Genomic DNA, 20,305 nt, shown 5'->3' on the forward strand with positions numbered 1-20,305 from the left:
AAAACAGTTTCATTATGACATTGGATGTGTTTTTGAAACATAGGATATTGTATAGACAATTCTTTAAAGAATTGCAATGATTTTTAATATAAGTCGAGATGACATATGAGTGTTAAAATTATATTGGGTGCTATTCAAAATAATTATAAATTACTGTGTGTGTGTGTGTGTGGGCAGGTAGGTAGCCATCAACGGGGCTGTATGCTGTGGGAAGATATCAGTAAGTGGCAATTACTGGATTTATATAGCATCCATTCTTCAGAGAGATCAAAATACTCTAACTTCCCAGCACTCATTTCCCTAAACACTGTCAGTAGTGTTATAGTGTTAATGATACCCAACTGTCCCACAGGATCACAGAGATGCTGTGGTGACTCAGTAACATTTACCACCCAGATTCTCCAAGGAAGAAAGGTTTACACACGGAGTGTGTTTGTATTAGTGGCTTCCTATAATCACCTCTGTTTGTTCTGGTTCACCTGTTTTCTCCTCTGGATAAAGAGCTACTCGGTTTACTAGCAGAATCCATGGCAACCTGGAGAGTGTTTTGGAGGCTTTGGTGTGTTTGGTGACAGTCTCCATTGCGACTTAGAAGTTTTTCTTTAGAACCCAGAAGTGATGGCAGGGATATTTGAGAGGGGCCAGGGGGGAAAGAAATGAGGGAGAGAGAGAAGCAAGGAGGCCCTGGCCCTGAGGATCTGCAGACAGAGGTGGGGCAGGACTTCTCCCCGCCGCTGCAGCGCACAGGTGAGGCTAACTGACCCCAGGTGCGCAGGCCCACACGCACAACCTGCCCCCCTGAAGCCTGGCTCTGCTGCTCCAGAAGGGCACGTGGGTACTTCAGACAACGCAGAAGTGCAGAGTCTTCCCAAACGTGAGATGCAGGTGGGGAAGGCGGTGAGCACCTGTGCAGGTGCTTTTAGCTGTCCCGCGGTTCCCTGGGGACACACTGAGTGGACCATTCATAAAGAGCGTGACATCATGCTGTGCTGACCCTCGAGACTATACCGTGCGGTCCTCGGACCATTTCTACAAAGCCCTATAGTCAGGGGTTGAGGCACCAGGTGGGCCCCCGCTGGACATCCTTTACTGTCACTTAACTACCTGCAGACAGAGCTGTGAGCACCCACGGGTGCAGGTGCACGACCTCCCCCAGGAGACCAATGCCCCCACGAGCAGGACAGGCAGCTCACCTGGCCGGCCTGAGTCAGCCCCACACCTGTGCCACACGCTCCACCTGCGGGGCCCCGCCCCTCCCTGCGCACGCCCCGCCTCTCGCCTTCACAGGCCCCGCCGCTCGCCCTCACAGGCCCCGCCCTTCCCCGCCCAGGCCCCGCCCCCAGCGCACGTCCCTCCCCACGCACGCCCCGGACTCCGCGCCTGCCCCGGGCTCCGCTCGAGAGCCCCGCCCCCGCCGGGCGCCGACGCTCGGAGGCCGCGACGCTCCGCCCCCATCGCCCCGCCCACCTGGGCGAGTCCCGCCCCCTTCCTCGCCAGCCTATTGGGGACGGCGTCGCCGTGCGCGCTGGCCAATGGGAGTGGCGGCCGGTGCGTCACACCCCCGCGCCGTGCGTCCGGATAAGCGGAGCCGCGGCCGCGGCCCTGACGCGGGTCACCGACCATGTGGCGCTGCGGCGGGAGGGCGCCGGGCTTCCTGAGGCGGCGGAGCGGCGGGTGAGGCGCGGCCCCGGAGGGAGGGCGGGAGGCGGCGGCCCCGGCCGCGGGGGCACCCGGGCGGCTCCGCGGTCTCGTCCCGGCCCCGCGGTGCCGCGCCGCAGCTCCGTGCCCTGGGGCCCCCGGACCCCGACAGCCCGGACCCGGGGAACCCGAGACCCTGACAGTCCTCACCTGGGGAGCCCTCACCTGGGGACCCCGACAGCCCGGGCCGGGGGAGCCTGGACCCCGACAGCCCGGACCCGGGGAGCCCTCACCTGGGGACCCCGACAGCCCGGGCCCGGGGGGCCTGGACCCCGACAGCCCGGACCGAGGAGCCCTCACCTGGGGAGCCCTCACCTGAGGACCCCAACAGCGCGGACCCGGGGAGCCCGAGACCCCGACAGCCCTCACCTGGGGACCCCGACAGCCCGGACCGGGGAACCCGAGACCCCGACAGCCCGGACCCGGGGAACCCGAGACCCTGACAGTCCTCACCTGGGGAGCCCTCACCTGGGGACCCCGACAGCCCGGGCCCGGGGAGCCTGGACCCCGACAGCCCGGACCCGGGGAACCCGAGACCCTGACAGTCCTCACCTGGGGAGCCCTCACCTGGGGACCCCGACAGCCCGGGCCCGGGGGGCCTGGACCCCGACAGCCCGGACCGAGGAGCCCTCACCTGGGGAGCCCTCACCTGAGGACCCCAACAGCGCGGACCCGGGGAGCCCGAGACCCCGACAGCCCTCACCTGGGGACCCCGACAGCCCGGACCGGGGAACCCGAGACCCCGACAGCCCGGACCCGGGGAACCCGAGACCCTGACAGTCCTCACCTGGGGAGCCCTCACCTGGGGACCCCGACAGCCCGGGCCCGGGGAGCCTGGACCCCGACAGCCCGGACCCGGGGAACCCGAGACCCTGACAGTCCTCACCTGGGAAGCCCTCAGCTGGGGACCCCGACAGCCCGGGCCGGGGGAGCCTGGAACCCGACAGCCCGGACCCGGGGAGCCCTGACCTGGGGACCCCGATAGCCCAGGCCTGGAGGAGGCTGGGCCCGGGGAGCCCTGGGACCCCGACAGCCCTGACCTGGGGGAGGCCAGACCCTGACAGTCCTCACCTGGGGAGCCCTGGGACCCCAGACCCTGACAACCCTCGCCTGGGGAAGGCCGGACCCCGGACCCAACAGCCTGGGCTCGGGGAGCCCTCACCCAGGGAGCCCAGACCCCAACAGCCCTCGCCTAAGGGAGCCCTGGGACCCCAGACCCCAACAGCCCGGGCCTGGGGAGCCTAAGACCCCGACACCCCGGACCCGGGGAGCCCTCACCTGGGGAGCCTGGACCCGTGGAACCCAGACCCTGACAGCCCTCTCCTAAGGGAGCCCTGGGACCCTGGACCCCGACAGCCCTGACCAGGGGAGCCCTGACCTGGGGGAGCCCTGACCTGGGGGAGCCCAGACCCGGACAGCCCTCTCCTAAGGGAGCCCTGGGACCCCGGACCCCGACAGCCCTGACCCAGGGAGTCCGAGACCCCGACAGTCCTCGCCTGGGGGAGGCCGGACCCGGTGAGCCTGGACCCTGACACCCCTCTCCTAAGGGAGCTTAGGGACCCCAGGCCCAAACGGTCTTTGCCTGGAGGAGCCCAGGCCCCAGCACACCTCACCCGGGGATCCCAGGACCCTGACAGCCCTCTCCTGTGGGAGCCTAGACCTGGAGACCCTGACAGCCCTCGGCCAGGGACCCTGAGACCCTCATGGCCCTCTCCTGGGGAGCCATGGACCCAGGGACCCAGAACCCTGACATTTCTGCCCTGGAGGAGCCTGGACCCCAGCACACCTCACCCGGGGATCCCAGGACCCCAACAGCCCTCTCCTGTGGGAGCCTGGACCTGGAGACCCTGACAGCCCTCGGCCGGGGACCCTGAGACCCTGATGGCCCTCTCCTGGGGGACCCTGAGACCCAGACACCCGTCTCCTGGGGGAGCCCAGACCCCAGGCTCCCTCGCCCGGGGAGCCTTGCAGAGCCTGGGTGATGGAGGCGCAGCGGTCCCCCTCCCAGGGACTGCCCTGCCAGAGGAAGGGGGATCCTGTGGCTGGTCGGCGTTGGGAGCGGCAGCCAGAACAGCGCGTGGGTGAAGCCGGCCAGGCGAGGCTCCCCGGGCCCCTGGGAGGTCAGGCGAACCCAGCCTGGGGGGCGCAGGTGTGGGTGGGCCTAGATGTGGATCTTCCTGCGTGATTACAGCAGCTGCGGGCCTGTGGTTCTCATGAACATAATCGCCCTGTTTGTGGGGAGCAGGGAGTCCTCTGGACACCTGATGCTCGCTCGATGCGTCGGAGCTCCTGGAAATTGAAGTTTGTCAAAACAACTAGGTTCTTGTAAAGAGCGATGGAGTCCAACCTTCAACGACGGTGGCGCTCCCGCGTCCGCAGGTCGGTTTTGTCTCAGGCTGGTTCACAGGAGCCTGTTTACTGCTGTGCGCCTGCCCTGGCAGGGCAGCGGGTGCCCTGACGGGGCTGAGTACCTGGGGAAGCCCCCGTGCCTCAGGCGTTTCTGCATTTTCAGCCTGAGCACGTACTTCGGGGGCTTGTGTTCTTGAGCGTAAACACGTCTGAACATCCTCTTTCTTTCCGGACGTGGCCAGCTTTAGAATTAGGACCGTGTTGCTCCCGTGGTCTGACAGCGACTGGCTCAGTGGTTTTCTTTCCTTTTCTGTGTTTCCTTCAAAAGAAGTATTTTTGTGACCTATAGTAACGTAGAAAATTCTGTAAAGCATATAATACAGTTGAGAGGGATCCCTGGGTGGCGCAGCGGTTTGGCGCCTGCCTTTGGCCCAGGGCGCGATCCTGGAGACCCGGGATCGAATCCCACATCGGGCTCCCGGTGCATGGAGCCTGCTTCTCCCTCTGCCTGTGTCTCTGCCTCTCTCTCTCTCTCTCTCTGTGACTATCATAAATAAATAAAAATTAAAAAAAAATTAAAAAAAAAATACAGTTGAGAGAAAAATACTTAAAGATAGCGTCCCTGTCACCCAGAGTAAGGTGAGCCCTGATGGATGGGGAGCCTCCCTGCTTGCCCCTCAGATGGGCCCTCACTCCCGGTTCATCCCTTGCTTTTCCCCGTAGATCTGTGTACGGGAGATGGAGCTCCAGAGTCCCTGGCTCCACAGACCCTCTCCCCCTCCTCCCCGCTGGGGACATCAGTAGTTCTCTGTGGTTAAGAGTTGGTTTCTTCATCTGCCTCTTTTCCCTTTGCTCATTTCTCATTCCACATGAGCGACGTCCTATGGTCTTAGCGTCACCCTGTCCAGCACCACCCGTAGTGTCGGCATTCCTTTATATTTTCACCGTCTGTGTATTCCTACCACACAGGTTACCTACTTGGGATGATACTGGGTCCGTCCTTTGTATTTGTCTTGGCTTAGCATTATGCGACCCACGTTTTTGTTACAAGTGGTTGTTCCGTCCATTCTTATGGCTAAGCTTATCTATTGAATAGTCCACAATCTACCCATTCTGAGGACGGACGTCCTGGTTGGTAGAGTTTGGGACTCCTAGGAATGGTACCAACGCAAGGCCTGTGTGCTGCCACGTGATGAGGGCAAGTTCTCCAGGACACGTGGAGGTGAATCCTTACTCATTTAGATGATGCCAAATGTTATTCCAGAATCGTTCTTATTTGCACACCTCAGTTACACTGCAGGAGTTCCTGGCAATGCTAGATTTCTTACTTTTTACCAATTTGGTAGTTGCATAATGGTAGTTTATCGAGATGCTGTGTACTGAGATGGAAGAAGTCCTTTTGATGTGAGAGTTGTTTTTCATATGGGTAAGGAAAGTTGGTATCACAATTATAGTTAATGAACATTTGCATGTAATTGCAACATGCGGTTATTAGTTGATATGAAGCTTTAGCTGAGTAGTGTAAATGATCATAGAATTGAAAGGACTTGGGCACCTGAGTGGCTCAGCTGTTGAGCGTCTGCCTTCAGCTCAGGCCATGACCCCAGGGTCCTGGGATCAAGTTCCGCATCAGGCTCCCTGCTTGGAGCCTGCTTCTCCCTCTGCCTATGTCTCTGCCTCTCTGTTTCTCAGGAATGAAGTCTTTAAAAAAAAAAAAAAAATTGAAAGAACTTTACTAAAGATTCAGGAAATGAATTTTCTGGAGTCTATTTGGAAGTTGTACAGTTTAAATGTCTTGATCATTTGAACATTTGAAACTGTTTTTGTGATGTTGCTGACTTAGCCACACAGTTGTCCTGCAGGAGCATCTAACCTGGGTTCCTCTCCTCCCGTGGAGCAGGGCCAGCCCCGGAGCATGGAGGAGGAGGGGCAGCAGCGCCTGTGAGAGGGCCCAGCAGCACAAGGTGGGAGAGCAGATCCACGGCTTCACCGTCAGCCAGGTGTGTGGGGCTCACCCTGTTCCACCTTGGGCTCAACTGAGCAGAGTGTGCAAGTGAAGAGATTTCCTGATTCTTGGATACGTACAGATCCCTGGTCCCTGCCCTGAACCTAACCCCCTGAGGCCCCATGTCTCTGGATTGTAGAATGAAGTCACACGCATTGATGTTTGTGTGTCCACACACTTGACTGGTCACTGTGCTGAGTAGACTGCTCCACATCTGTGCAGGTCACGTCTTCCTAGCACATGCTAGGAAGTGTGCTCCACACACAAAAACTTTATTTTGGAGCCATCTGGGTACAGAGATTGTGTTCCTGGACCTTCGTGATGTTTTCTCTTTAATGTAATCAAAAGGTAGTGTACACCATGGACTGGCTAGTTGGCTTCATGCGATGGGTAACACTCCTACAGCTTCAAGAGGCGGGCAGCTCTCAGTTCAGGAGGGTGCCAGTGTAGCCGCAGCACGGCGGAAGTGCAGAGACCAAGAGGACGATGGGAGGGGAGGGGTGCCTAGGCCAGGTTCACGCAGAACTAGGGGGTGTGTAAGTGGAAGGAGGAGAGCTGCACGCGCCCGTGGCAGCAGTTCCAGACATTGGGGGCTGGGGGCTCAGGACAGTGGGTGAGAGCACGTGTCCCTGAAGAAGTCCCTGAAGGCCACGTGGGGGGTTGGGACGTACGACAGTGACTGTTAGGGAGGACCTCACTGCGTTTTTCAAGTGTTGTAGAAACTTGTCATAAAACATGGTCCTTGTTTGAGGAGTAGGGGAGGCAGACAGTTCTGTGTGTCAACTGATTTTAAATACATTGATCATCTCTTGCAAGGTAAAGTGTTAGATAATTTAACGGCTTGTAAACCAAGCAGAGGCCCCTTAAAACGATGTGGTGCCAACGGCCACGGAACCTTTATGAGGCTTATGTAGGTAGGAGATGACCGTCCTCAGGGTGAGGATGCGCTGGTTCTTATTGGAGGTGATTTGGACCCTCCCACTGGGAGCGGGTAACTGGTGGTAGCCCCAGCAACCCCCTCGGGACGCCTCAGAACTGCAGAGACCAGGCGAAGCACCTTGCAGTCCCGGGCTGTGGCCCACCCCATTTTCCCCTCCCAGCGGGGCCATTCTGGGCAGTCCTGGAATGACGTGTATAAAAGGAAGCCACACAGCAGGCTTGGTGGGTGAGAGCAGGACCCCTCCCGGGCAGCCTGGTATAAGGAGTGGGGTCTGCTTCCCCATCTGACTGCTCCTCAGAGCCTCAACGGTTTCCTCTGCCGATGGGGCTGAGGACCCCCCGCCACAGTTACCCGTGAACTGTTCAGAAAGTGTCTAGCAGACAGTAAGCCTTCAGAAAGAGGGTGCGTAGGATGGTCAGCGCAAGGCCTGCCTTCGCTCGTTTGTAAGATTAGGGTTTGAGCAAGGTGTTGCTGATGTGCTGGTGCTGCCTGGTGACACAGACCAGGTCCCGCGGTGCAGTGCCTGTGCCTGTCCAAGCGTCTTTCCATCTGACTAGCTGTTCACATGTTTCTCGTTCATTCAGGTGACGGCCATTCCTGAACTGTCCCTGACCGCAGTGAAGCTCAGCCATGACCGCACAGGCGCGAAATACTTGCACTTGGCCAGAGAAGACACCAACAACTTGTTCAGGTGTGGGGGGCGTTGTGCACACACACTCTTGACTTTTTTCCACTGATGGCACCTGCCACACCACAACTAGTTTAAAGGCTTTGTTCACTCATCTTTTATTTTATTTTTTTTAAGATTTTATTTTATTTATGAGAGAGAGAGAGAGAGGGAGGGAGAGGCAAAGACACAGGCAGAGGGAGAAGCAGGCTCTGTGCAGGGAGCCCGATGCAGGACTCGATCCTGGGACTCCAGGACCACGCCCTGGGCCAAAGGCAGGAGCTAAACCGCTGAGCCACCCAGGGATCCCCTCATCTTTTATTTTTATTGGCCATATCTTGAAAACAGAAGGGAAAGTTTACTTGAATTTATGTCCTCAGCGACATAGTTAAAGTTCGGGGTCTGAGTTAGTGATCTTCTGTGTTGTCGTAAGAGACCGTTTTTGTGCGAGGGTACGTGGCTGGAGGGGTTAAGGCTGGTAACCGGGGTGAGCGGAGTCCTGGATGCTGAGCTGTGCGCCTGAGCCCGCCTGCTGGCTCCTCTTGTTTCCCCGCAGCGTGCAGTTCCGCACCACTCCCATGGACAGCTCTGGCGTCCCGCACATCCTAGAGCACACCGTCCTGTGCGGCTCTCACAGATACCCGTGCAGAGATCCTTTCTTCAAGATGCTCAATCGGTCGCTGTCCACTTTCATGAATGCCTTCACAGGTAAGCTGGCCTCCTGCGCTGGGGCTGTGCCGGGGGCCACTAGGTGTGGGGGTGCCTGGCAGCAGGATATGTAGGCGGCAACACGCGCACCACTCTCTGGTCTGGTTGAAAACTGCTAGAACTTTAATCCTTCGGGAAAGCCGCATCGTGGTCAGATTATAAAAACTATAGTTTTAGGGAAGAGGCACCTGACTTTTTTCTGGAAAATGTCAAAATAATACTCTTTTGGAAACATTGCTATAAAAGTTGATCTCTGTGGCATTAAGTTAATGTGGCAGGGGTGGTGTTTGAGCTTAGTTTTAGGAACTGGGGAAGCGCGTAGGCTGATGGTGTGAGAGAAGTGCCCTGGGGCCCACAGTTCCCAAGTGCGTTAAATCAGCAATCTGGGTGAGGCCGTCTTTGCAGGCGTGTGAGGTCATGGCTGGCTGTGCCTGTTCCGCCCGCCCCGGCCAGCCTGTAGCAGCAGGGTGCTCCCTCTGTGCCAGGGGCAGTAAGGGCTCACCGTAGGGGGGTAGGAGGTGGTGGACGTGAATAATTCTTGTGGGAATCTGTCGAATTTTAAAAATGTTTTCATTTACACCCAGCTAGCGATTATACTCTATACCCATTTTCCACACAAAATCCCAAGGACTTCCAGAATCTGCTGTCTGTGTATTTGGATGCGGTCTTTTTCCCATGCTTGCGGGAACTGGATTTCTGGTACGTAATGATTGATTGATTTAGACTTTAGTATTGGAGTCCCTGTCACTGTGTAATTACTTATTATTATTTAGGCAAGAAGGATGGCGACTGGAACATGAGAATCCGAGGGACCCCCAGACACCCTTGACCTTTAAAGGCATCGTCTTTAATGAAATGAAGGGAGTATTCGTGAGTTGTGGGGTTTTTTTGTTTTGTTTTGTTTTGTTGTTTCCTTTTTAAAACTGTGTAACACTGATCCTTCTGTGTGAGATATTGGAATGTTCCTGGGTCTGGAAGACCGTTGATGTTATCTCAACGTTGTTTGCTGGGCTTATTGAACCAGCAGCTGGACGGTAGAGGGCCAAGCTCCCAGTGTTGCAGCTACAGCTCTTCAGCTGCGGTGGGGGCCTGGCCTGGGGTCTGCGGGAGGTCTGTGAGGTAAACCTTGTCATCTTTTCTCATGCTGGCCCATGTGGAGTTTCCCCGGGCCTGTGTTAAGAGTTTTGTGATAGTTGATCAGACACAGAAACAAGTATATCAGAGTCCAGCTGTCTCTAATTAGGCCAGACATTAAGGAGATTTGCAAAATGTGCAAAACAGCTGTTCTTTAATATTTCTGCTTTGTCTCAGAAATAGTTTCCAGAAACTATTGTTAACATGTAGTGATGGGTTAAGATAATGAGTGACTAAGTAACTTTTTTAAAGGTCTCAATTTTTAATTTCTAATACAGAAACATTATGTGTGTGCACACACACTCCTGTGCAGTCAAGAAACCCGCATCATCAAAAGCCCTTTGGGGGCCTCATTGATTCTGGGGCGCATGAAGGATCTGAGACCAGGCAGTTTGAGGACCTCTGTGCTGGGGCCCGTCCTCCCAGCGCCTCTGACTGTGGAGTCCTGCCTTGACATGTGGGGCTGCTTTGCTGCACCATAGGGCTTCCTTACCCTTGAATAATCAATTAGGGTTTCATTTCTTCCAGCAGCTCCTGAAAACTCCTGTTAGAGTGGCTGCTTTTGCTCTGGAAGCCCTTGGGACCCCTCCCCACAGCTCATGGGCAGGGGTCCTTGCGCATCTTTCCTTGTTCCACACGTCCCTCCCCTGGCCCTCGGCTGTGTAGCTATTGGTGGCCCGTGCACAGTGCAAAGTGTTTTCCCTCTGGCGAGAGCCCTGATCCCTGGATCCTGTGTGGGGATTGTGAGTGAGTTGTGTGCTTTGTTAGGATCCTGGGAGTGCCTGGTATACTGCTGTGACAGTGTAAATTTCAGGGAGTTACTCCCAAAATGTGGTTCATCTGCGTAGTTCATCTGCTGTGTTGTAACAGTGGGTGTTATTTTTCACACACATATATCTTTTCTTTTATTTGAAGACTGACAACGAGAGGATATTCTCGCAGCACGTTCAGAACCGACTCCTGCCTGACCACACGTACTCCGTGATCTCTGGGGGCGATCCCTTGTGCATCCCAGACCTCACATGGGAGCAGCTTAAACAGTTCCATGCAACCCATTATCACCCCAGTAATGCTAGGTAATATTTCACGTTTGACGTTTAATTAATGGTGGGTGATGAAGAGTATACTGGTGTGCATACACTAAGTGATACAGCTTCTCTCACATTTGGCAAACGATTGTGAAGAGCTACGTAGATTTAGAGGATTCTTCCCTTAATGGATTGACGTTCATTCTGCATGTCTACAGCAGCAACTTTTCTGTGCCCAGCATGATAGTGACAGCACCTCCTAAAGGAGGATCCAGATGCTGCCACCGTCAGCCCCCTGCACCTCAGCTTTACGATGTAGGACGTGGGTGTACTGGCGACCGTCCCCCTCCTGAGGTGCTCGGGAAATGGCAGTTACCCTGGCTAAACTGGGGAACTTGCTGGTTTCAGCTGTTACTAATAACAAAACACCAATATGTATTTATAAATAAAATGCTGATGGAAAATCAAATTTTCAAGATTATTTAAAATGTAAAAAAAGGGATCCCTGGGTGGCGCAGCGGTTTGGCGCCTGCCTTTGGCCCAGGGCGCGATCCTGGAGACCCGGGATCGAATCCCACATCGGGCTCCCAGTGCATGGAGCCTGCTTCTCCCTCTGCCTGTGTCTCTGCCTCTCTCTATCTCTCTGTGACTATCATAAATAAATAAAAAAATAAAAAATTAAAAAATAAAATAAAATAAAATGTAAAAAAATTTGAATTTTGATAACAAAAACTTTGAAGCATACAAAAAACCATAGAGCATAGAATGATGAACTTCGTAAACATACCACATATAAGGGAGATGACAGTCCTCATGATGGTCTACCTCTAATACTTAAATTCGGGACCCTGAAACATTTTATGACATCATACCATATTCAAATACTTGCTTGAAAGCACCCACTAATTATTCCAAATCTGGATTTCCCGGTAGTACCCAAAATAACATGTTCAGTCCAAATGAGACGCATATATTTTGTAAAGCTCTGTTTTTCTCCCTGGAGACACAGGCCATCTACAGGGTTGGTATCCTGGCATTCTGTGAATATTCTGTTTCTTACCAAGCTGTTAATGTTCTTTGATTTATTCACTTATTCATTGTTTGGTGTGTTTACTGCCTGGAACAATTCCAATAGAGTTTGCAGAGTGTTCTAAAGAATTCTTTAATTTTGGGGGACACCTTGGTGGCTCACTTGGTTCAGCGTTCCAGCTCTTGGTTTTGGCTCAGGTCATGATCTCAGGGTCTTAAGATAAAGTCGTGTGTTCAGCTGTGCACTCAGCGGGGAGTCTGCTTGAGATTCTCTCTCTCTTCCCCCATCCCTGCTCCCTGTGTGTGTGCATGTGCATGCGCACACTCAAAAAAATTCAATTTCTTGTATGTTTATTAGCTGGACTTGGGTGGACATGAGCTTCTCCCATCAGTAGGGGCTGATGGGTTAGCCTGAAGTATAGCTCTAATGGGAAGGGCGGAGACAGGCTTCTTTTCTTTGGCTGTCCAATTTTAAAGGGAGATGGTGGCAGTAGCTCCTCCAATGGCGACAGAGGAAGCTTTTTTTCTTTCACTTTCGTATGCTTTATTTTTAATACCATTGTTATCTCACAGAAATATTTTTTGTATATGTGTATACTTCAAATTATATAATTGAATAGGATCTTCATTTTTTTTAATGCTCAAAATTGTTTCAGCCGTCATTCAAGGGAATTCCTTAAAGCTCATCTTATCTAATGGTGTCTTTAGTTTTCAATAACTAGTTTCTGTATCCTGCCCCAAATCCTGGTTCATCCTGCTCCTGATCTGTAGCTACTTCTTTCTCTAAGGAGTCCTGAGACTAAGTGGAGCCCGGCATTTAGAGATCAGAGTCTCCATGGATGCCAGGGGTGCTACTTGTTATTGCAGTGCCACTCTCTGAGCCACGGAGTGGAAAATTTTGAAGGATCTTTAAGATACTTGTTCCCCAAATCAGATGTGTTTATTTTTTGGGGATATAACCAACATATAGCATTGCAGTAGTTGTAGGTGTGCAACAGAACAATTTGGGTCATGCATATGCCATGAAGTGATCACCACAATAAGTCCAGTTAACATCTATCACTGCATATAGTTGTAAATATTTTTTTCTGATGAGAACTGTAACGATCTGTTAGCAGCTTTTAAATATACACTACACTATTCAGCACAGTCACCATACTGTATGTTATGTGCCCATGATGTAACTGGAAGCTGGAAGCTTGGACCCCTCCTACCCATTTTGTCCACCCCCTGCCTCTGGCAGTCACCAGTCTGTTTTCTGTATCTGAGTCTTAGCCCAGAAAACAGCTTATTTAAAAAAAAAAAAAAAAACAAAAAACAAAAAAAAAAAACAGTGTCATTGTACTCTTTTTCCCTAGATGGATAAATATGTTGTCCTATAAACACGTAATCTGAGATTTATAGCCTGAAATTGAACTTTGTGAAATTCCTTACTTTGACAGTAATAGATGGGTTACTGTACTCCTGTAGCTAAGAACCATCAAATATTTTAACATATGAGTTACTTCATTTTTGAAACCCCTTTATATAGTACATTTAAAATAAGGAGCAATTTCCAGCAGATTTACATTTAATTAATCACTTTTACATGATTTGTGTTGTGTTTCTTATTTAAAAAAAAAATCAAAGCCAATATTTGGTCTTTCTAGTTTAGGTAAGTAAACAGGGGCCCCTGGGTGGCTTCGTTGGTGAAGTGTCTTAGGTTGAGATCATGATTTCAGGGTCCTGGAATCCAGCTCCACATTGGGCTCCCTGCTCAGCAGGAAGTCTTCAGGATTCTCTCTCCTCCTCCCCCACTCCCCCCTACCCAGGTGCACGCAGCATGCACACCCTCTCAAATCTTAAAAAACAAAACAAAAACCAGTGAATGCAATGTATTTCTATACAAACTTCAACAATGTAATTCTATACAAACTTTCAACATGGGAACTATTTTGCTATGAAGTACTATATATATGTGTACCTTCTGGTTTTTTAAAGATTTTGTTCACTTAGCACTAGCCGGGGGAAGGGCGGAGGGACAAGCTGACTTCCCCTTGAGCAGGGAGTCCAACATGGGACTGGATCCTGAGACCCCGAGATCTTGACCTGAGACAAAGTCGGACACTTAACCGACTGAGCCACCCTGGCACACCAATGTACCTTCCATTTTTAAGTTTGTTTTTTTTTAATTCTGCTGTAATTAACGTACAGTGTTATATTTGTTTCAGGTGTAAAATAACATAATTCAACACTTGGCATATGTTATTCAATGTTCGTCAAGATCCCACATCACCTCTATGTCCCCCATCAACCCACCACCTTCCCCCTAATAACCATGAGAGTGTTCTCTAGAGTTAAGACCGGTTTTTTTCAGTTTTTCTTTCCCTTTGCTCATTTGTTATCCTAAATTCCACATGATTGAAATCATACAGTAATTGTCTTTCTCTGACTTAATTTCACTTAGCATTCTGTTCTCTAGCTCCATCAGTGTTCTTGCAGATGGCAAGATTTCATTCTCTTATGGCTGAGTACAGCTCCATTATATATACCACATCTTTGTCCAGTCGTCTGTCGGCAGACACTTGGGCTGCTTCCATATGTCAGCTATTGTATATAATGTTGCTATAAACACAGGAGTATCTGCACATATCCCTTCAAATCAGGGTAATATTGGCCTCATGGAATGAATTTGGAAGTTTTTCTTCCTCCTGTGTTTTTTTGAAAAGCTTGAGAAGAATAGCTATTAACTCCACTTTTAAATGTTTGGTAGAATTCGCCTATGAAGCCAAACTGGTCCTGGACTTTTATTTATTTGGAGTTTATTACTAATTCAATTTCTTTCCTGGTTGTAGGTCTGTTGAAATTTTCTATTTCTTCCTGATTCAGTTTGGGTAGTTTTGTATGTTTCTAGGAATTTATCTATTTCTTCTAGGTTGTCCAATTTATTGGCATATAGTTTTCATGACATATTTTTATAAATGTTTGTATGTCTGTGGTGTTGGTGGTTGTTTCTCCTCTTTTATTATTAGTGTTTTTGTTTATTAAGGTCCTCTTTCCTTTTTTTTTTTTTTTTTAAATGATCCTGGCTAGAGGTTAATCAATTTTGTTGCTCTTTTCAAAGAACCAGCTCCTGGTTTCATCTGTTGTATTTTTTTAGTTTCTATATCCTATATTTCTGCTTTCATCTTTATTATTTCCTTCCTTCTGCTGGCTTGAGGTTTTCCATGTTATTTTTCTATGTCCTGTAGGTGTAAATTTAGGTTGAGATTTTTCTTGCTTCTTGAGTTAGGCCTGTATTGCTATAAACTTCTCTCTTAACAAACACTTTTACTGAATCCCAAAGATTTTGGACTATTGTGTTTTCATTTTCATTTGTTTCCATGTGGTTTTTTTTTTTAATTTCCTCTTTGATTTTTTGATTGACTCACTCATTGTATAGTAGAATGTTGTTTAACCTCCGTGTATTTGTGGTCTTTCAGACATTTTTCTTACTGTTGATTTCTAATTTCATAGTGTTGTGGTCAGAAAAGATGCATGGTATGACTTTGATCTTTTTGAATTTGTGGCCTAACATGTGACCTACTCTGAAGAATGTTCTGTGTGCACTTGAATGTGTATTCTGTTTTAGGATGGAGTGTTCTGAACATATCCCTTAAGTCCATCTGGTGCAATGTGTCGTTCAGTGCCATTGTTTCTTTGTTGGTTTCTTGTTTAGAGGATCTGTTCATTGATGTAAGTGGGGTGTTAAAATCCTTTACTGTTATTGTCGTCTTATTGTAAGTTCCTTTATAATGGTTATTAACTGTTTTATGTATTTGGCTGCTCCTATGTTGGGTGCATAAGTTTTTTTTTTTTTTAAGATTTTATTTATTTATTCATGAGAGACAGAGAGAGAGGCAGAGACACAGGCAGAGGGAGAAGCAGGCTCCATGCACAGAACCCCATGTGGGACTCGATCCCAGGTCTCCAAGATCAGGCCCTGGGCTGAAGGTGGCACTAAACCACTGAGCCACCCGGGCGGCCCAGATACATAAGTATTAGTGTTAGTAATTTTTGGATTGTTCCTTTTATGATTATATAGCGTCCTTTGTCTTTTTTTTTTTTTTTTAAGATTTTATTTATTTATTCACGAGAGACACAGAGAGAGAGAGGCAGAGACACAGGCAGAGGGAGAAGCAGGCCCCACGCAGGGAGCCTGACATGGGACTCCATCCTGGGTCTCCAGGATCACACCCCGGGCTGAAGGTGGCGCTAAACCGCTGAGCCACCAGGGCTGCCTGCGTCCTTTGTCTTTTGTTGCAGTCTTTGTTTTAAAGTTTATTTCATCTAATGTAAATATTGCTACCCCAGCTTTCTTTTCACTTTGTTTGCATGAGAAATGTTTTCCATTCTTTCAATCTGCAGGTGTCTTTAGGTCTGAAATGAGTCCCTTATAGGCAGCATATCAATGGATCTTGTTTTTTTTAACAGTCACCCTCTGTCTTTTGATTGGAGCATTTAGTCAACTTATATTCAAAGTAGTTATGGATATGTATATATTTACTGCCGTTTTGTTACTTGTTTTATAGTTTTTTTTGGTTTTTCTTTTTCCTCATTCTCTCACCATAAGTTAGTTTTTTTTAGTGATATGCTTAGAATCTTTTCTGTATATTTTTTTCATATGACTGGGTTTTGATATATGGTCACCATTAGGTTTGTATGTAACTTTTGCACATAGCAGTCTGTATGTAGCTGATGGTTGCTTGTTTGTACCCAATCTCTACTCCCCACCACCATATATGGTATCATACTTTACATTCTTTTATGTTGTATGAGTCCCTTGATTTTTACAGATATGCTTATATTTACCATTTTTGTGTTTCCTGCTTTTTTAAAATTCTTAACTAATGTTCTTTTTCCACTCAGAGCCCCCATTAACATTTCTTGTAGTGCCTGTTTAGTGGCCAGGAACTCCTTTAACTTTTGTTTGCCTAAGACACTGCTTTATATCTCCTCCTATTATGAATGACAGCCTTGCTGGATTCAGTGTTCTTGGCTACAGATTTTTCTCAGCATTTTGAATGTATCATGCCACTTTCTTCAGGCCTGCAAAGTTTCTGTTGAAAAACCCACTACTAGTAGCCTTTTGGGGTTTTCCTTTTACATAACTTTCTTTTGTTGCTTTTATAATTCTCTTTATCACTGCTTTTTGCCATTTTAATTACTATGTGGCTTGATATGGACATCATTGGGTTTATTATTTTTTCCCAATGGGGGTTGGACTCTCTGGCCTCCTCAATGGTAATAAACAGCTCTCTCCCCTGGATGCTCTTGCCTTTTCACACTGCTGCTTTGGTGGTGCGCTTTCAGAGCAGGGACTCAGTTTCCCATCACCTTCCAGGTTCTCTCAGAACATAGCCTGCTCATGTTGAAAGTTCCAGCTCTAAGTCCCATTGACTGTCAGAACTCCTAAAACTTGGCCCCTCTGGCTTTCAAACCGGATGTCATGGGGATTCATGTTCCTGTGTCGGCTCACCAGTGTGACCCTCGGTGCTCTCCCCACCCCCAGGTCCTTCCCTCCAGCAGACCAACCCCAGGTCCCTTTAGCCCCCCACAGTGACTCCTCCCTCCCCACCCTCTCCAGTGTGGTCTCTTCTCCGCATTCCATTGTGGCATTTGTTCTGCTGGTGTCTGGGTTATTTTACCCTGACGTAACTGCCCTAGTTGTATCTGGGATGAGGTGAGTTTAGGGTTTTCCTACTCTGCATACCTTCTATTTTATATAAAAATCCATCTGTGTTAATTTCTAATCTTTTAAACTAAGGTAGACTTAATATATTCTTTGAACATTTCAGGTTCTTCACTTATGGCAATTTTCCACTAGAACAGCATCTGAAACAAATTCACAAAGAAGCACTAAGTAAATTTGAGAAAATTGAGACAAACACTGCAGTGCCAGCTCAGAAGCCGTGGGATAAGCCAGTAAGTGCCCCATCCAGAGAATAAGCAGTGTTTTTACCTACTAAATACACTGAGATGGAGCGTCAAACTGTGTATTAGTAATAGGATTTTCAAATATTGTGGCCTCTGACTTGAATGTAAGAGCTTCTTAACTCAAAGGAATGGTTATTTGTTTGAAAAGAAGGTTAACTTAGTGGAAAGCATCTCTTGGGCCACTTTATATGTATAACGGGTAACTTCTACTAGTTTAAAGGCAGTCGTTCATACTCTGCACCTACTTAAAGCATCACCTCCTTTTACAGAGGGAATTCCAGATAACATGTGGCCCGGACTCACTGGCTGCAGATTCCTCTAAACAAACAACCGTCGGGGTCAGCTTCCTCTTACCAGAGTAAGTGTCTGCTGTGAAGTAGGAAAAGTGCACCTTAGCAGGGCTGGAGGCAAATGCTCCAGGTATAAGTTCGTTGATGGTTAGGATTTAGGAGTCGAGCAGCTGTTGGGTGGCAGGGAAGATTTTAGCATCTGGGATGGTTCTGAGGAAATTGCCACTATAGTAGCTATCCAAAAAAAAAAAAAACTTATTTTCTTAGTGCATTTTAAAGCTTATTTCTGTGGAGAAAACTGGCTTGGATGGCAGTTAATATTTGTTGGGGTGGGACCACAAGGGCCCTTGCACGTGGGAAGAGCACAGTGAACACAGGCTTCAAAAACCTGCACGGCATGTTACACTGTGTAGTTGTGGAGATCTGGCACCCGCGGGGCACGTAGGCAGGCCGCCATCCTCTGCCATCCCGCATCGGGGCTGGCTGCCGTGAGTGGCCACACTGCTGGACACGGTCCCCCGTTTCCTCTCTGTTCTTGTCTAGGTGTGCACAGTGCGCTTCTAATTGAGATAGTGTGGGTCAGAGTGCTTGGCACACTAATGTGATGGCATTCGATATACAGCTAAGTCAACTTCATGGTTTGGGACCCCAAAGTAATCTGGTTTATGAGAGCTTTGCAAACCAAAAAACAATTACTCTCTTTTATCCATATAATTTAAAGTAAAGGTTAAAATACAAGCGTTTGTGGAACATCCACTTCTTTGGAAGTAAAAGTGTTGATTTAGTGGTGACTTTAGTGATTGGAAAAAATTTACGAGGAGCAACAGTTTCCCTTTTTCTCTCCTGCCCCCGCTTTTAAATGAAGCATCACTGATACATTTGAAGCCTTCACGTTAAACCTCCTGTCTTCGCTCTTGATCAGTGGACCCAACTCCCCTTTCTATAAAGCATTGATTGAATCTGGACTTGGTACAGACTTTTCTCCTGATGTTGGGTAAGTTTCATTATCAGATCAGGTCAGTGGTATTTGCACTTGGGGCCAGTTTGGATATTTGACAGTGTCTGGACAAGTTTTTGGTTGTCACAGCTGGGGAGGGTTATTAACATCAGGTGAGTGGGGTTAGGAACAGAGTATGCACAACGTCCCACAGTCACAGAGTGGTTCCCTGCTCCCCAGCACCGAACAGTGCCTGAGATGACAGATCCAGTACAGCTGTCCTCTGTCCCCTGAAGGGGACATTTGGGGGGCGGGGGGGAGGTGATAGCTTGTCCAAGATCTCAGAGTGGTGTACTGCGGCCTTCTTTAAAAGCCAGGTTGTTAAATATTCTTTCAAATCTTAAGATTTTGTAAAGCTCAGCAGTTTTATTTCCAGATTTAACTTAGCATAACTCTGAAGGTTAAATTGCAGTGAATTTTAGAAATATAAATGTGGACACGAATGCACGTATGACCAGTTATATCTGAGGAGCAGGTATCTGAGGACCCTGCTTCAATTGGCTTTTTCGTGGAAAACTTGGGAGGTTTAAGTGTCCATAGCTCTCTTCTCTAGAGTGTTGGATCTTTAAGTGAAGCGTGTTGTGATGATCGAAGCCATCGGAATTCTGCTGTGTGACTGACTTGTATGTTGCAGGTACAACGGCTACACGCGGGAGGCCTACTTCAGTGTGGGCTTGCAGGGGATCTCGGAGCAGGACACCCAGTCTGTGCGGGACATCATCGACAGGACGATCGAGGAAGTCATCGAGTACGTGTGGCTGGTGCTCACATTCCTGACACTGTCCAGTGAGGGAGCTCACCTCCCTCCATGTTTTACTCTCTTTACCTCCTAAAACGTGTTCATTCACTCCAAGGTGTTTAAAGATGATCTCTGCTGCTTTGGTGTATTGGTTCCTTTTTAACATCCCCATTCTCTGTTTCTGTAGGAAAGGATTCAAAGAGGACCAAATTGAGGCTCTCCTTCATAAAATTGAAATACAAATGAAGCATCAGTCTGTCAGCTTTGGCCTCACCCTGACGTCTGTGCGTAATTTCTCTTTTACCTCCTTCCATTTGTGCTTTCTTTGTTTATACTGTAGTGACCAGTGGGTACTTGACGGCACTGAAAACACAGATAGCAGCTACTCACAGTGCCTTTCATTGGAACCTTGAAAGTTGTGCTATTTGGGGTCTGATATAAACTTAATTTAGGAAAATAAATAAATAAATAAATAAATAAATAAACTTAATTTAGTTTTATAAACATGTCTTTTTACCAGCCTAATTGGCTTTCTGATATCTTATTTTTCTTTTTAAGAATCATTTGTTTTAGAGAGAGAAAGAGCATGCTTGGGGTGGAGGGTCAGAAAAAGAAAGAATCCTGAGCAGGTTCCACACTGAGTGTGGAGCCCACCACAGGGCTCAACCTCAAGACCCCAAGATCATGACCTGAGTAGAAACCAAGGTCGGACACTCGACTGAGACACCTAAGCTCCCCTTATATCTTCTATTTTTATATAGGACAG

The 20,305-nt window shown here is 48.9% G+C and overlaps 1 protein-coding gene across 1 annotated transcript in view; it reads left to right on the forward strand.

The window, feature by feature from the left end:
* Positions 1 to 1,543: 1,543 nt before the first annotated feature.
* PITRM1 (pitrilysin metallopeptidase 1) overlaps positions 1,544 to 20,305 on the forward strand; it is a 44,004-nt gene continuing 25,242 nt past the window's right edge. The window contains exons 1-12 of the mRNA XM_041768157.1: positions 1,544 to 1,674; positions 5,948 to 6,047; positions 7,577 to 7,683; positions 8,216 to 8,367; positions 8,952 to 9,066; positions 9,141 to 9,237; positions 10,417 to 10,577; positions 17,375 to 17,501; positions 17,783 to 17,871; positions 18,669 to 18,797; positions 19,435 to 19,548; positions 19,727 to 19,823. Coding sequence (XP_041624091.1) covers positions 1,622 to 1,674; positions 5,948 to 6,047; positions 7,577 to 7,683; positions 8,216 to 8,367; positions 8,952 to 9,066; positions 9,141 to 9,237; positions 10,417 to 10,577; positions 17,375 to 17,501; positions 17,783 to 17,871; positions 18,669 to 18,797; positions 19,435 to 19,548; positions 19,727 to 19,823 — 1,341 coding nt within the window. The 5' untranslated portion in view covers positions 1,544 to 1,621. The remainder of the gene's footprint in view (positions 1,675 to 5,947; positions 6,048 to 7,576; positions 7,684 to 8,215; positions 8,368 to 8,951; positions 9,067 to 9,140; positions 9,238 to 10,416; positions 10,578 to 17,374; positions 17,502 to 17,782; positions 17,872 to 18,668; positions 18,798 to 19,434; positions 19,549 to 19,726; positions 19,824 to 20,305) is intronic.

Source organism: Vulpes lagopus, chromosome 8 (genome assembly GCF_018345385.1).
Source record: "Vulpes lagopus strain Blue_001 chromosome 8, ASM1834538v1, whole genome shotgun sequence".
NCBI classification, from domain to species: domain Eukaryota; kingdom Metazoa; phylum Chordata; class Mammalia; order Carnivora; family Canidae; genus Vulpes; species Vulpes lagopus.